The sequence below is a fragment of the Tympanuchus pallidicinctus genome, unplaced genomic scaffold, assembly GCF_026119805.1.
Source record: "Tympanuchus pallidicinctus isolate F22 unplaced genomic scaffold, pur_lepc_1.0 scaffold4, whole genome shotgun sequence".
Lineage (NCBI taxonomy): Eukaryota > Metazoa > Chordata > Aves > Galliformes > Phasianidae > Tympanuchus > Tympanuchus pallidicinctus.
In genome coordinates, this window is record NW_026294758.1 from 427,526 (window position 1) to 444,816 (window position 17,291).

The 17,291-nt window shown below is 48.2% G+C and overlaps 2 protein-coding genes across 7 annotated transcripts in view; one reads left to right on the forward strand and one right to left on the reverse strand.

The window, feature by feature from the left end:
* SLC25A51 (solute carrier family 25 member 51) overlaps nucleotides 1-17,291 on the forward strand; it is a 292,109-nt gene that overhangs the window by 245,949 nt on the left and 28,869 nt on the right. The window lies entirely within an intron of this gene.
* ZBTB5 (zinc finger and BTB domain containing 5) lies at nucleotides 2,259-17,285 on the reverse strand. 6 transcript variants are annotated; one of them, XM_052701453.1, is made up of 2 exons: nucleotides 17,137-17,285; nucleotides 2,259-9,017 (listed from the first exon to the last, which is right to left on the reverse strand). In XM_052701453.1, the coding sequence occupies exon 2, from the start codon at nucleotides 9,011-9,013 to the stop codon at nucleotides 6,989-6,991; it is 2,025 nt and encodes a 674-aa protein (XP_052557413.1). In that variant the 5' UTR covers nucleotides 9,014-9,017; nucleotides 17,137-17,285; the 3' UTR covers nucleotides 2,259-6,988. The 6 variants fall into 6 exon arrangements, with proteins under 6 accessions (XP_052557413.1, XP_052557408.1, XP_052557414.1 ...); XM_052701448.1 differs by having other exon boundaries at nucleotides 17,133-17,285; XM_052701454.1 differs by lacking the exon at nucleotides 17,137-17,285 and adding an exon at nucleotides 16,961-17,022.

Genomic DNA, 17,291 nt, shown 5'->3' on the forward strand with positions numbered 1-17,291 from the left:
TACATGCAGCATTTGTGAAGTTTCACACAATTCCCACCAAGTGTCCCCCTATTCCTAGAATTGCTGTACGGATTAAATACTGCGTGTGTGTGCTGTGTTAAAACAGGGCTCTTCCAAAGGGCCTTTGGTGGTCGTGAGTTCCACTGGGAGGTGCAAAACGTCATGCATTAAGTGGGTCAGGCCCATATTTGATCAAGAAATTATGCACAAAAGATCAGTGCTTGACTAATTATCATGTTGACCTTGTTACAGTGCCTGTATTATCAACCCCGGGGGAGGGAGGCCTCTGCCCAAACCTCTACCTGACAGGGAATTGTTTGTAGCTATTGGAAAACAGAAAGAAAATGTTTCTGGGCACTTCGGTGGGTGGAAACTTCCTAGAAATCATCAGGATTTATTTGAACACTGAAAACCTTTGCTGTGTCAGATGAAAAAGCGTCTGCGAGTTTGTTGGCCTGCATGAATGCTCCTGGCATCGGTGCAGTTACTGCCATACTTCAGGACTCTGACAGAGTTATTCACAGCTCAGCGTGATCCCTCAGGAGACGAGGAACAGTTCAGTGCAAGAGAGCTGCTGTACAAACCTGAGCACCAATTCCCCACATGTGCCAAGGAGCACTGATAGAGCTGCGCAGGAGACTGCCTGAGTAGGAGAAGCACTTTTCAGGTGTTGTGCCATGGGGTCTCCTCAAGAGCAGCACTTTCCACAGCCGTGGATCATTTTGCTCTGGCAGCCATGCAAATTGTCACTCTGTCCTTTTAATAAAAATATTTTGCTTTCTAAAAATGCTTCCAAGCTGCCAGTTAGAAAACGCTAGCCCTGTCCTCCACCCATGTCTGAATCCTCTGGACAGGTATGAGCACAACTGGCCAGAGATGAACTTGAAAAAAAAGAAAGTCAGGTTTTACCTGCATTTCACTGGAAAGTAGCAGCACCTTCCAGCAAATCCTCCTACAGCTCTGTGCTACCTCTGAGGAGCCCTCCCAACCTTCTCTGGGACAAAGCTGAGGTTTTTCCCCAGTGTTTCACAAGGTGATGGTGTTCCCTGGCCCTCCTCAGCGCAACTTTCCCTTTGCCCATCAAACCTAAAGCTGTTGTATCACACAACAGTTCAGGCTCCTCAGCATCAAATCTAAATCTGAATCTAAATCTATTCGAAAAGCAAGCTACCATGCCAGCCTTCAGTCGTGCAGGCTCAAATACCTCAGCTGCCTCCTGCTGTAAGCCGGGAAGGTCATGGATGGGCATTCAATGCTGCTACCAAAAATAATCTTGCTGTTACCCAGCCGCTTATTCTCAGTCCGTTGCCAGGAGGGGACTCCATCAGGGATATGATCCAGCTGAAAATAATGTGAAACGTTTCTATGGGAAAGGGGGGATACATGCAGAATCCAAAAGCTTTCAAGTGATCCCTTTGCCAACTTTCCATTTGAGGAAGGAGATCCAGGCAACACATCCCCCCCACCTCGATGCTGTGGCAGGAGCAAGGAGCCCTGGCAGCCCACTGGCTGGTAGTAGGGCATCTAAAACAAGTTGCAGGAGCATCCCTAATGTTGCCTCCAGAGCACAGAGGCAGGCAGAAGAGAGCCCAGCTTTGAGCAGCACAGGCACGTGAGCCAGGGGGAGCAGCTCACAATGAATGGATGGGAGACCACCATCCTGCAGGACCCCTGCTGGCTCAAGTACTGCCCCACTGCTCGTTGGTTAAATATGTGCCCTCTCAAATGGCAAATGCAGGCCTGCTGGAAGCACTGGAGCACCGTGCCCCATCTGACAAGAATGTTTGCCTGCATTCTGATTCTGCACTGCTACGTTTTGCACTGAGAACCCAACCTGATAACACACGAATGTTGTTCTGTGAATCCACTGGCAAATGCACCAGGATAACAAGTAAAGCAAGCAGAACACAGCAGCACAGAAATGATTTCTGGAGGTTTCACAGTGCTAAGATGCTGACATCTTCAGGCAGGACCTCACTGGAAAGTTTTGAACAAAAGTCAGGGTGATATTTGGCCTGTTTCTCAGGCATGGAGGTGAGAAGCTCCGTATTTTGCAGTTCGGGACGGCGAAGTGGAGCTGCTGTTCTGAGATGCTGCTGCACACTGCAAGACAGGGCGAGCAGCAAGCCAGCTGCACTCCTGCGTGTGCTCCTCCAGAAGCGCTGGGTGGGGATGAAGAAATAAAATGTGAGCTTGCTACTTTCAAGGATGCTCCATATACAACCCTTTGTTTAAGAAAGGAGTCCTCCCACACGAGGTCTGATACTTCACAGCATGAAAGTTTATTATTAAAAAATAGACAAGATGTACAGTTTAATATGTTTACCTGCTCAACATTAGCTCCTAATTAACCTCCTTACTCACACCGCTCCTTTACTCCTACCTGCTGTAGGATTTCAGAAGCGCTGTAGGAAACAGTGAAAAAAATAATAGAAAAATCCCCAACAAACTGGTAGAAATGCAAGGAGGATAAATAATCAGCCAGAATGCTACTGATAAGGCGCGACAAGAAGATTAAGGTTCAAAATTCTACATTTTACTGATGTTCCAGTGAGATCGGTTAGCAGGCCTCAGTGCTTTCGGTCCCTTTGCACCACATTACCAAGCTGCACGTGGCACATCCTGCTCCTTTTAGAAACGTGGCACATTTCTGCACGTCCTCGAAGACCACGGGCTGCGAGTACAGCCACTAAGGAAGGGAGTTCAGCCAATCACTCGCGGTGTTTCCACGCCCCTCCTTACCTTGGCTGCTCAAGGTGCCAATGACACGCGGGCAGACATGTGGCAATCATCTTCACATGGAGAGGTGCCCCCACACGTTCCCCCTTTAGCTTACTGCTGCTGCACATGTAAACCAAATGCAGAAAGCTTCCTGTGTTTCCTTTGGTCTGACAACGTCTGGTCTGGAAGCCTCGATGATGTTCATAACTCATCCTCTTCAATGACTGTCGGGACTCTGGAGGAGGATTTTATTTTGCTTACTCTGATGGAAATCCAAAACGTTTAAGATTATTCGCTAAGGAGCACAAACTCCTTAAGACTGCTGAGTACCATAACAGAGGATACATTTACTACCCACAGAATTTAAAAAGAAAAAAGAGAAAGCTTGAAAATACATTTAAATTAACAGCAAACAGTTCCTCTGTGACGTCAAACATCTGCGTCCCCTGGGCAGAATGATGCACTGAAGCCCCAGTCCAGCTCCTGCATGGCAGAACAACATTTGTCAGCAGAAGTGCTCCAAAACGTCTCGCAGAAACCCAGGACGTGAAAGCTGGCAGTCCACGTGCACCTTTAGCAAGGGAAAGAGACTGCAAATGCTATTAGTTACAATGGCATCAAAGGGGAGAAAGTTATAACACTCGTGTGGTTGTCTTGAGGAATAAAGGTTGCTCAATTTCTGCTTTACAAAGTGTACAGTGCTACTTTTTTTAAATTAAGTGTATGCTAGGGATTTTTTCGTTGTTGGAAAGAAAAATTATGACACTACTTCGAAAGAAAGACTGGATTTGATAGCTACACCTTACATAGAGATGTAAGTAAACACGGAAAACGAGGCTCCATCCCTCTGCTCTGCTCCAAGGGACAATCTGCTGATGAGGGGAAGTGAGTGCACAGGAGGGGAAATTAAAGCCTGCAGCTGAAGGGTGCCAAAGAAGAACAGTGAGCACGGGCAGTGGCACGGACCGGACTGACCACGGCCATGTCTGGAAGCAGCAAGAGCCTATTTTACGCACTAAAACCACCATCACTAACTCCCTCTCGTTGAAAACAACAAAGCAGACAAAGACAAGCTCTTTCCAGACTTTTGTGTGTATGGAACTTTAAGATAGGAAATACAAATTGGTTAAAATACTGCTAAGAATAGCACAAACAAGAAACATACTTCACTTATCACTTAATACAAGTTTCTACAGAAAAATATTGGTGAAACATCCAGATCTTGCAGTATTCCAAGTATATATACATCCGGATATGTAAGTCCAAAATTTACTTTTTTCTTGGATTTAATTTAAGCACCTTCATTACACAGTGTTTTTTACTACAAAACAAGCAAACATACATTCAGAACCCTAAACTATTTTCATAATTAGCATACTTTAAAGCATTCTATGTCAAACAGATGCATCCAAAGTTGGTTTTCTTTTCAAGATACGCAATCTGCCTTAGCTGGAGCAAACAGCTCCCTGCATTACTGTTCACACCTAATGCAGCAACTTGATTTCTGCAGGTTATTTATTTAAATGCTTTCACTTTTACAAAATATTTTAGAAAAAAAAAAAAGGAAATTTGCACTTCAGTTTCTCATTCTTGAAATATGTTACTTCATGAATGTGTGGAGGACAACTTCCCAGCCCAGGCATTAGGCAAACCAAGCAGCAGTAAAGCATTACTGGAGCTTGTGCTCTCTAACGCAGAGGAGCTCCTTCAAGAGGTTCAGACTGCAGGCAGCCTGCACTGTGGTGACCATGCCCTGGTTGAGTCCATGGTCTTGAGGAACACGGACCTGGAGAACAGCAGGTCTCTGAGCTTCCGGAGAGCAAAATTCCGGCTAATTAAGGAATTACTGGATGAGATCCTCTGGGAAGCTGTCCTGGGGGGGGAAAGGAACAAAACAGAGCTGTCAGCTCTCTAAGAATATGTTTCTGAGAGCGCAAGATCTCTCCATCCCCAAGTACAAGAAATCAAGCAGAAGAGGCAGGAAACTGACATGGTTGTGCAAGGACCCCCTGGTCAAACTGAGGGAAGAAAAGGGAATGCAAAAGCTGTGGAAGCAGGGACGTGTGGCCTGGGAAGAACACTGGGATGCTGTCAGGATGTGCAGGGATGGGATCAGAAAAGCCAAGGCACAGCTGGAACTGCACTTGGCAAGGGATGTGAACATTAGCAAGAGGGGTACATAGGTCAGAAGAGACAGGCCAAGGAGAGGGCATCTCCTCTGAATAACGAGAAGGGAGAAATGCCTACAACTGAGATGGAAGAGGCTGAGGTAATCAGTGAGTTCTTGGCCTGTCCACTGGCAGCCAGGCTTCCCGTGTCTCTCATATCTGTGCACCTTCACATCCCTGAGCCGCCGGGCAGCAGCTGGGGGGACAAAATTCCTCCTGCTGTAAGAGAAGAGCAAGTACAAAACCACATGATGACACTGAACACGTACAGGTCCATGCGGCCGGATGACAGGCACCCCCGGGTTCTGAAGGAGCTGTGTGATGTGGCTGCTGAGACACTCTCCATCGTATTTGAAAAGTCAAGGCTGTCAGGTGAAATCCCGGGTGATTGGTGACTCATTTTTTAAGGATCAAAAGGAAGACTGGGGGGAATTAGAAGCTGGTGAGCCTTACAACTGTGCCTGGGAAGATCGTGCAACAGATCCTCCTGAAAGCTACATTAAGGCACAGGCCAGAAAAGGAGGTGATCTGAAACAGCCAGCATGGCTTCAACAAGGGCAGACTGTGCCTGGACCACTCTGGATGACGGAGTGACAGAACAAGTGAACAGGGAAAGACTGATGCCTGGACTTCTGGAACGGGTCCTTCACCACATCCCTATCTCTGAATTAGATCCTGAAGGGTGGACTATATCGTGGATAAGGAAACGGCGGGATGTCACAGCCAAAGGCTGCGGTCCACTGCTCTGCGTCCAGCTGGAGGCCGGTCGCGAGGGGCGTTCCCCAGGGGTCCATCTTTGGACCGCTGCTTTTAACGTCTTCTTCAAAGACCTGGACACTGGGACTGGGGGCACCCTCAGCACACGTGCTGATGACACCAAGCTCAGCAGTGCAGTTGGCACAACAGAAGGAAGGGACGCCATCTAAAAGGACCTGAACAAGCTTGAGATCGGGGCTCAGGTGAACCTAATGAGGTTCAACAAGGTCAAGTGCAAGATGCTGCACAATGATAGGGGCAATCTCAAGGACACATACAGACTGGGAGAAGAACTCCTTGAGAGCAGCCCTGTGGAGAAGGACTTGGGCTCCTGGTAGGCAGAAAGTTGGGCATGAGCCAGCAGTGTGTGCCTGCAGCCCAGACAGACAGCTGTATCCTGGGCTGCAGCAACACAGAGGTGGCAGCAGGGCAGGGAGGGGACAGTCCCCCTCTGCTCTGCCTTTGTGAGGCCCCAGCCAGAGTATTGTATTTGGGTCTGGGGCCCCCAGTACAAGACAAAGAGCAGGTGGAGTGGGTCCAGAGAAGGCCACGAAGATACTGGAGGGCTGGAGAACTTCTCTGACAAAGACAGGCTGAGAGCTGGGACTGTTCAGCCTAAAGAAAAGTCTCCAGAGAGATCTCACTGCAGCCTTCCAATACCTGGAGAGCCCTGCAGGAAACCTTGGGAGGGGCTTTTCCTCAGGGAGTGTAATGGTAGGACATGGAGTAATGGCTTTACACTAAAAGAGAGTAGGTTTAGATTAAATATGAGGAAGAAAATTTTCACTATCAAGGGTAGTGAGGCACTGGAACAGGCTGCCCACAGAAGTTCTGGATGCCCCATTTGTGGAGGTTGGGTGGGGCTCTAGGCAACCTGATCAAGTGGGTGGCAACCCTGCCCACGGCAAGGAGGTTGGAACTCGATGATCTTTAAGGTCCCTTCCAACTCATGCCATTCCATTATTCTGTGAGACAATTACACTCTCACTCCCTCCACTCCTCTGTTTTGCAAAGGAAATTCAATGTAGGGACCGTATCCCCATTGAGCCCCAAGCCTGCACGTACATAACAATAATGTTTTACATACCTACAGACTTCTGAGGACCTCAAAGTTATTTGCTAACAGTTGTCTAATCCTCACAACACCCCTGTGAGGTAGGTATGGTATTATCCCCAATTTATAGAATCAAGACTTTAGCGTGTGGCACAACCACACACAACTGTTCACAGACCTACGAAAGCAGCTTCTTAGCTTGAGCAAAATAGTGTTAATGCTCCTGCAGTGCTTCAGAGAGTTAAGAGTTTGTACTGGCACTCTCATTCAGGCTGGGAGGTGCAAGCAGTTAAAGCAAAGTGCTAGGTAGGTTGCTACTCTGCCACCTCAGGCAGGTTGTTTTGGAATGTTTGTAAAGGTGGCTGGACTGACTGAACCGTTTGCCACACTTCAGGCAGGCATAAGGCTTTTCTCCTGTGTGCACACGGATGTGTTTCTTACAGTCCGTCAAGGTCAAAAAAGTCTTGCAGCAGATCTTACATGCATATTTGCGTGCACCTTCTACAACCAAGACATTGTGCTCAGATAAGGCTTTCTTGCATTTCGAAAGAACATCTGCAGACGCCCGTGTCAACTGCGGAGGACCAGGCTGCGAAGGATGCCCATTCTCAAAAGAAGTGGTGCCATTGATGATCAGCTGGGAACCAGGCGAGTTATCCTGCAGCTGGGAGCTCCTGACGGAGGTTACAACAGGCATTTTGGGGGCTATGCGGCGGTAGCCAGGAAAGCTACTGGCTCCCCCTCTTACAGAGCCTATCATCGCCCTCGACAGAGAATGCAGGCCCAAGCCTGACCTTGGAAAGTCCATACCAAACTGTTCCGCAGCCCGGTACCCAGAAGTCTGTACGCAGGGAAGACCCATCACATCCTGCATTGGTCTAACAAAATGGGATTCCGCAGGCTCACTGAAGGGATTCTCAACATGAGAGACTGTGGCAGACGAGTGACCGCCAGTGGGCCCTGACTCTGGGCTCATCAGGAAAGAAGCATCACTGTCCATTCTACAGTCACTCGTTGTGTTTGGAATGTTGTCATCAGTAGTTTGACTAGCACCATAGCTGCCACCTCTGCCTTTATTCAGAAAATTGGAGATACTGAAAGTAGACTTGTGTTCCAGGTTATTTGACACCTCCATAATATGGATATCTCCTACCCGGTCTGTAGTAGACTGTGGATCAGAAAAGCTACGATCGCTGCTCTCAGGACTCAGCTCTATCTTCTCTGCACTCACAACTCCTCCTTCCACTTCAACAGACTCGCTGCCTTCTGCTTGGGAAGTGACGTCACTCACCTCATCCTGAGGCTCCGGGGAACTCAAGGGCTCAGATTTAACCACCACCCTCATGTGCTCTTTTTCATTTATGCTGACCTCTGGATTGTCGCATGGGAAGTTGTTTTTCTCAGACGCGGCCTCCTGGTCAAAGCTGGTTTCCACTTGTGTTGCCTGTGATGCCATGGACATCTGTGAAATATTTCCTCCACTGTTGTCTGACTGGCTGGGCACTTGAGTATCTTCCTGAGCACCGAAAGACTGGTCAAACATAATATTATTGTCCTCCTGGTTATCAGCGACAGCATCAGCCTTAGAGTTGTCCACTATCTTCAGCGAATCTGGTGAGAAGAAATCTTCTCGTGAATGAACAACTGACTGCCCGCTCTCTGCAGCCACGTCAGAAACAGCCTCATCTATGGCAGGCCTCATTCGCTGCCTGGCCCGATCTTCAGAGGACTGTTTACGCTTGTGGAGACGGCGAATAGGAAAAGCGGAGCGCTGCTCTATGTTGCTTCTCATGGTGGAACTCATGGCGCTCGGCTGCTCCTCTGAGCTCTGAGTGGAATTCAACGCGGAGCTCACAATGCTCAGCCCAAGCTGCTGAAGCATGAAAGACCTCTGAATGCGTGCGTTTTGCTCTTGAACCCTGTCACTGGGCGGAGACATCGGCAGCGTCCTGGTAGTAAGGTAGTGCTTGCATGCTTTAACAACGGAGTTCAAATGCAAGTGAGATGCAGCCAGCAAGATATCCATAACGTTGCTCTCTCCGAGCATGAGTGTGGAAGTGTACATCATGTCTATGAGGGCAGCAAAAGCTTCTGCTGTCACCACTTCGCTATCCAGCTGAATCATATTCATGGTTTGATCTCCTTCTGCTACAGTGAAGAGAGCTCGGAAGTGTGTACTACATGCTGCTAAAACGGAGCGATGGGCTTTGAAATGCCTGTTTCCCACCACAATGACACAGTCACAAAGTTGGCCGTGAAGTCTCTGGTAGTTGAGCTGCTGAAAGATTTGCTCAAAGTGTCCCGGAAAATCCATGATCCTATAAAACAGAAGAGAAGAGACAATAATATTAAAAACGGCTGAGGTTCTACCTAAGTCACAGAGGGACTGGGTTTAAAAACGAAAGATGATGGCTAAAAGGCAGATGCACAGTAACCAATTCATCAACTGCCACACCGCTGCTGTATCAGAACTAGCCATCTCCCAAAGGAACACATGGGAGAGAAAAACAGACTGTCATGGAGCTATCGGCACAACAGCTACCCCAGTGCCAGACTTGTCGTGGGCAGCTCCACTGCAAGCTGCACAACGCCATTCATCCTCCTGTTAACTGCCGTCCAAACTGTAAGATATTCTTCAGTAAAATATTTAATCCTGGTTTAATTAAAAAAACAACAACAAAAAAACCTGTAATCATTAGGTCATGCAAAATGTGACAAAGCACCCCCTGCTTCCCAGCTGTCAGACTGGAGAAAAACATCAAGCTGATGTTCCCAAGCCAAAGATGCAGCTGCACTCACCTGCCTACCACTTCTCCACGGCACACAGCACACACCACAGCTACGAGCCTGAGGAAGATTTCGCCATGTACTGCACTACACTGGGAACCCTGCTCCCTGACAAAAAGAATGGAGCTTTATGTAAACACAGAAAAGCAGGAATTCCTGCCAGCAGCAGTCAGAGATGGCTGAGAAGCATTTGCCTCAGACCTTAATTGGTTCCTAGGTATTTTAAAAGCTGAAGGAAATTGCATTTTATGCCTTCCCACAGTGCTGAGGGCCCAGCCTTACTGAGGCATCAAAAATCTCTTAGTTCAGCAACACAAAGGCTACGATGTCTGAATGCCCCAAGTAAGCAGTGTAATGAGATTAAATAAGTACTCTGTCAATCTCCCTTATCCCTGTAGATTAAGATATGTATTAAAATGGAAGAGTTTGAAACAAAACTGTTTTTTTTAAGATGCAATAATACAGATAGCAAGTGATTTTATTTCTCTCTCACTACAAATGTTTGAAAGTAAAGCGGGGCATCTTCAAACACAAACTGTACCAGGACAGAAAGATTTTAAAATGGCACAGTTTTTATTTCTGCACATTTTCTCTAAGAGAAGAGTAACACATGGAAAAGTGAGGAAATCCTTTCTGCATTCTTTCTGAATAGCAGAGGAACCAGGCAGCAGACCCTGAAACTTAGTGACATCAGGCAACAAGAAAGAAGGATCATAGAGGGAATGCAAAATGAGCTACAAGCCCCAGGGGCAGAATACGACATTTGTAGAGGACACTGCTGCTCTAGCAACCAGTGCTGCCAAACAGCCGTCTGCCTTTGCACGTCAGGATAAACTAATGGCCTGCTTTGTTCCATCCACCACCATGCTACGACTTCCTCTTCTGCAGCCTGGAGGAAGGCTTCTCTGGAAAGTCAAAAATGGACTGCTAAACACCTCCTTATTTGTCTTCTTTGCTTGCTTCTGAGATGGGCCAGGTGTTACACCAGAGAGAACACCCTGCCCATGGCTTCAGGAGTTAAAAACAAGATCTAGGGAGAGTTTAGGAAGAGGAGGAGAAGCAGACAGGGAGGCCCTGCAATTGCCCCAACACCAAAGAAATTATTTCTCCCTCTCCCTGTAGGCTACCATCACTGCTGTATCTGCTTATGCTTGAGGGACCTGGATCCTGGTCAACTTCCTTTCAACTCACTCTCCCTCCAGTCAACCATTTAACATTCAAGGATGACCTGCCCAGTTCCAGTGTTGTGGTCTGTAGACAGGAGATCCTAGAGAACACCAAGAACCTACCAGCACAAGACACAGAAGCTCCTTCTCCTGAAGGCTGGAATCAACACTGCTTTTCAGCTACAACAGCCTCACAAAATGTGTCAGCACTGAACCACAACCACCACCTCCTGCAAAGGCAGCCAAGGCAGAAGAGTGTGCTGCACCTACAACTGAAAAAGAGGTTGTTCTTGTTGCACCTTCACCGCAGATGCACAGAAGTGCAGGACCCAGCAACAACTGCTTCATTTCCCAAGGTCATCAGGTGCAAAGCAGGACAGGCAGCCAAGCACTCCCCAGTCTGCGTAATTCCAGGTCATCTCACAGAGCTTCAGGCACTGCAATACATATAAAACACAGAGCTCACGCATTGCCTGTAACAAACAGTCTGAGGAAACAGCCTCCTTCTCCAGATAGTGCAATAACGCACTCAAACCAACGTGCAGTGCACACTGGTTGGAAAAAGAAAAGTAACACATTTGAGCCAGAGATGATGGGAAAGATGTGATTTCAGAATCAAAAAATGCTCCTGCTTGAAGCCACCAAGAAATGACTGAGCCCTCAGTGTACCTGGAACAAGACAACCTCCAGTTGTGCTTCAAGTAGTGCTAATGTGGCTTCACATTTTTTTATTTCACCATAAGGGCTAAAGTCCTCAAACCAAAATCCACGAACACAGACCCCACAGAGCACTTGAGGTCTTGCACAAGATTCGTCTGAAAAGCAGAAAGCTAAGTTTGAGTCATATACATATTAAATATCATACACATATAGTACGGTGTGAGATATGGACTACTTCAGATTAGTAAATATATGCAAAGTATCTAAGTCAATAGCAAATGTTTCTGATAGGTCTATTTCTGGCATACACAGTCCTGAGGTCTCAGTCAGACCTCAACTTTCAGCAAAATCTGGCCACAGAGACTCCCCTGAAGCACTCACAGGCAGCACACCCTCTTCATTCCACTCAGACCAACTCCAAGCACTACACGTCTCTCTGCAGATACCAACGCAAACAATTCCATGATCCTACAGTCCCAAGATTCTATGACTGAGTCAGGTATCCCATCAATGTACCAGCGTCTATCCAGATTTAGGACGTGGATGCTTCCGCCTGTGAGAAATGGATCCAGCAGCCAGTTTCTGCAGCCTTCATGAAGCTCACAGACAGCTTCCAGTTCACTTTCTAGGGACCCAGGGAATGTTGGATGAATGTTACTGCTGAATCACATTTCTAGAATCATATCATAGGACCAAAGAATGGTTTGGGTTGGAAGGAACCCTTAAGATTATCCAGTTCCAACCCCCTGCTATAGGCACTAATACTCCCCTGGGCAGCCTGTACCAGTCAGTGGTCCACCACCCTCAGAGGAAATAATTTCTTTCAAATATCCAGCCCAAATCTACTCTCTTTAAACTAGTGCTCCTTGTCCCGCCAATTCCCTCCTGACAGTGTCCCTCTTTAGCTCTCAGGTGTCAGCACCCAGCAAGAGTTTTTGGTTTAACAGTGTGTGATGTCACCAGGCAATGGATGCAACCTCACGGCCCTCCACGGCATACACTGAGTCATGGCAGAGCCTAGCCCAACTCAGCTTGTACCTGGCCTCTGGCTGAGTGTGTCTGTGAGGTATGAACCTATTGAGATGTTCTTGGGTTGTGCTGTGTGCCTCTGGCAGATGTTCTCAGTTCTCAGCCCACTCCCACAGCATCGCCTGTCTCACCAGCACTGCCTGGCTCAGGCAGCCAGGACTCACAGTGTGCTCAAGGTAGTGGAGATGTTTCCAACCTTCCCGCCATGGACTGCTCGTGTCCCACCAGACAAGGCTGTCCAGGGCCCATCCAGCCTGGTTTTGGGCACTTGCAGTGACAGGACACCCACAGCTTCTCTGCACAGCCAAGGCCTCACCACCCTATAAGTAATGTTCTCTTAATACATAAGCTAAGTCTCCACTCGTCCAGCTTAAACACCTTGTCCTACCATTACACTCTCTGCAGAGGAGTCAAAGTCAGCTTCCCTGTGGGGCCCTGGAACTGGAAGGTAACAGAAAAGTCTCCCTTCAGCCTTCCCTTCTCCAGGCTGAACAGGACCAGCTCCCTCTACCTTCACTGCAGGAGAAGTACTCAACCCCCTGATCATCTTGGTGGCCCTCTTCTGGGCCTGCTCCTACAGCTCCGCATCCTTGCTGCGCTGGGGGCCCCGGGCCTGGACGCGGTGCTGCAGAGGGGGCCTCAGCAGGGCGAAGCAGAGGGAACAGTGCCCTCCCTGCCTGCTGCCACCCCCTGCAGCCCAGGATACAGCCGGCTGTCTGGGCCGCAAGCACACACACACTGCTGGCTCATGCCCAACTTTCCGCCCACCACAGCACCCAACTCACCTGCAGGGCTGCTCCCAATCAGTTAATTGCCTAGACTGTATTCCTGTCTGTGATTACCCTGATCCAGGGGCACCGCTTTGATAGATACACCTGAAATACACAATTAAAAGCTAGACCAAAAAAAAAAAGCTTGGGGTTTTTTGGTTTGTTTGTTTGTTTTTTTCCCATCATATAAACAAAGGATATTTGCATCTCTGAGCCCATTCACAAAAAATTACGTATTTAGGTGCTTTTGCTATTCTAAACTGCCAAACCTGCAGGAATTCCTAGAAGAAAGCCAATACTTGACAGTGGGCCAATACAGTATTAATAACTGTTGAGCAATTAGCTTAAAATCACATTTTACAAAACATTACCATAGAATTGTGCTGTGTTTAACCATTGTGCTACAATTAAAGCATCTCTGAAAAAGCTTTTGCAAAGTCTGAAGCACGAATCTGGATCTACACAGGAATAACTGGTAACAGCAGTTACCTGTACACAGGTAACAGCAGTTAGCCCTCCATGGGCAGTCATGCTTTTCGAATAAAAATAAGAAAATCAGGCTGGCTGGACAGTAGTAAACTAGACACAGAAAGAAATGGAAACCCTAAGTTTCTTCAACATTTTGAGTAAGTTTGACCACTTTGAAGCATGACTCACTCTCTGACCTAATGGCATTTCCAAACTGTGGGAAAAAGGGGATCTTTAGCTAGCAGTAGCTTAACTGAATTCCGGCCTTGTTCCGTACAACTAAAGCAGCCACCATGTTACCTTCACATCAGCACCAATATGCCAAACGCCTGCCTTGAAAAGCATTCTTTGTGTGTGAAAATGACACAGAAAAACATCAGCAAGTAACAATCCTGATGACTGACAATTTAACTCAGAGCAGCTCATTTAAGTTTTTGCTTTGCCAGGTGTCACACATCATTCATCTCACAGCGTTTCTCTCCATATAATCAGGGAGGATGAATTACCACTTGCCTAAGAATCAGAAAACTGCACTGCAAAAGCTGCTGCTGACTGCACCCACCTTCCAGAGGAGAGTTTACTTTACAATGTCATATTCTCTCATCATTTGAAAAGTATTAAAAACCCATATTGCAATCTATAGCAACACTAGCCTCTCAATAAGCAGCAACAGCCCAGCCTTGTCAGCTGCAAACAGCAGCTCTAAATGGAACACATGAAAGCTTTCTAAAAAATGCTAGGTATTTCTTAGACACTCTTGATTATCCAGAAGAACTGATAGCATCTTGATGGCAGGGTGTGAAAGCCGTCATGGTTTTCTTCACCACTTCCCAGCTCTGTGATGCACATTCTGGTCTCTGGACCCTAGGGTGCATCATCACACTTCAGCAGAAGGCTCAGTAAGAGAACAGAACGTGGCTGTGCTCTGATATCCTATCTGCCACGAAGGCTGTGTCTCTGCAGCTCCTCAGCACACACACACTGCTGCACAGACAGTGCAACAGACCTCTCAACAGACTAAACAGTACTTCTTTCAGATTACTGCTCCAGCTACAAGGTCAGTACCACTGACTTAAAGACAACAGTTTCTTTAAAAGTTACAAAAGCAAGGTTCCAGGAAATCAATAAAGAAGAAAAGATGGATTCTACTTTTGGTCTTCAGTCTAGGAAGCCAGAAAACTGTATCAAGATATGAGAAAACAAACTTCCCAACAACACAAAGGCTTTGTAGGAGTGACACAATGACACACTTTAACAAAACTAGTATCATCATCATCATCAGTTGATTTTTTTACGCAGGGGACAGCAGGCAAGGCTGCTGCACAAAACTGGCAACAATGCCGTGTAAAGGCATGGAAAGATAAACTACCATCAGGGAGAATCTGAATGTACAGTTACCAGCTCGGGCAACCTTCCTCCTGCTTCACAACTCTGTGGCAGCACGCACCAGGAACCACCCTGCTCTCAGAGAACGGCCATTGAAAAGAAAACTCGGTTGCCACCTTCTCCACGCAGGAATCTCGGTTCACTGCACGGGAATTACAAACAACGGGCAGAACCAGAGATCTGCACGGAGCACCAAAGGTGAAAGCAGGCACAGGCAGCTCAGCATCACCATCACATCTGCTCGCTCAGTATGATGATTCTAATGCCAGCTCCTCCAGTTTGCTATTTACTGAAAGTTTTTAAACAAACTCTGCCCTACCTCCCCGATGATTCTCACAGTGCCTTGGTGAAAGGCTTTAAACACTTGGTAGAATTAGAAACTGGTTTCAATTGCTGAAGAACACTGTTTTTGCCATGGAAAACTGTTTTTGCCATGTATCAGAATAATAAAAACTACGTGTCACCTCCACAAAGGCTGCCTTAGTATCTTCTTTTCAACCTAAGGATGTAACTGTATCCACATAACTGATCCAACCAAAGGCTGCTGGATTTTATCTGAGAACGGCTGAATCATCTGCTTATGGTTTTCCAAAACTCACTTAAAAAACTCTAACCATGTCATTCCACCTACAGAAAGAAGTCAGTCTACACGAATGACTTAAAAGGCTCCGTGTATTTCATGACTGCTGTTCCAAAAGTAATGCCTTCTATTTTATTGTGTTGGCCCAGAACGCCATAGCTGGATGTTGGTGGGATGGCAGCAGAGGTTGAACCTTCACACCAACATTCTGTTACAGCCATGTGACAGGTGGCAGGTAGAGGGGCAGTCTGACAAAATGGCAACTAACATGGAAGCGCATAGGAAGCAGAAATGTACCGCTGAATTCCTCCATACAGAAAAACCAGCACCCAACAACATTCATCAACACTTGCTGAACTTTTATGGAGATCAAAGAGAGGGTGTGAGCACATTGAGGTAATGGATGATGCATTTCAGCAGTGGTGACACCTGTCACCTCCACTGGTGCAGATTCAGATGAGGGTGGCATGTGAGTCCTTGCTCAGCTCTGGAGAGAATGACTTGCTAATGGTGGTTGAGAGTGTTGAAAAATGGTGTTTGGTAACGGCCAAACCAAAGTGATCTATCTGTTGTAGTTTCCACGGAAATAAACAGGAGGCATTACTTTCAGAGCAACCTACGCAGCACACATGATGATGTGAAATGGAAATATTTTATTAAATAACAATTGCCATGATTTTCATGTGCAGATGCTGAATTAAAGTCCTTCTGAACAATTCCAAAAGGGCAGAGGAAGAAATTAAGCACATCCAGTCAGCTCCAAGACAGAACTGCGTACTGTGCTTAATACAGGCATCAGTGCCGACTGACCTTTCTCCTGTAAGAGACAGACTTACAGCACAGTGCCACAGCAGCAGAATGGCTCCCAGCTTATCCACCGCACGGGTCTGTCAGCATGAGACACAACCCACCAGCTGTGAGGTGCCTGTAACAGACGCCCCGCGCCATTCACCAGAAACGCCAGGTAGGGAGGGAGCTGCCGTGTGCTATCAGTGCACTCAGTACCTCCCTCCCAAGCGCCATACTTCACAGCACAGCTACGACAAGCAACGCAGTAACTACACAAACGTGAGACAGGAAGGCCTGCTCTCTCGCACTCCACCTCAGGATCCGTTTCCCCACGGTCCAGGCAGTCACACGAACTCCGGGGAACTGCTGCTGTCTACAGACGGCTCCCGTACACGCCAAGGCTGCACGCCAGGAGTCCCTTACGTTCCCCCCCCCTCCCGTTAAAACATCCCGGCGCTGCATCCCTCCCTCAGAGGACCGCTCCTACGCACCGCCGCCGTTACAGACCCGAACAGCTCTGCTCCAGGCTCCACCTCCGGCGCCGGTAAAGCGATGCTTGCGGCGGAGCCGGGCCGGACACCGGCAGCCCGCAGAAGACCCCAGCGGCGGCCCCGCTCCCAGCTCACCGTCCGCGCGGGCCCTGCGCGCACCAAACCCGCCGCGCGCCGACTCTCCGTCTGGGGGCGGAGCCGCGCCCGGCGCAAGCGCGTGAGACCCGCCGCGCCCCGCCCCGCGCGCCACCGCCCCGCGAGCCCCTAGCTGCCCCCCCACCCCGATTCTCTCCGGCAACCCGCTCACCCACGATCCCCGCCCCCAGCCGCTGCCTCCGCACGGCTTGTGGGAAGGGGAGCGGCGGCGCACTGGGCGGCGGGAAGGGCCGGGCGCGGCCCTGCTCCTCGGCCCTGCGGCCCCGTAGCCCGCTCCCGTGACTCCACCCCCACTCCCACCCTGGCGCCG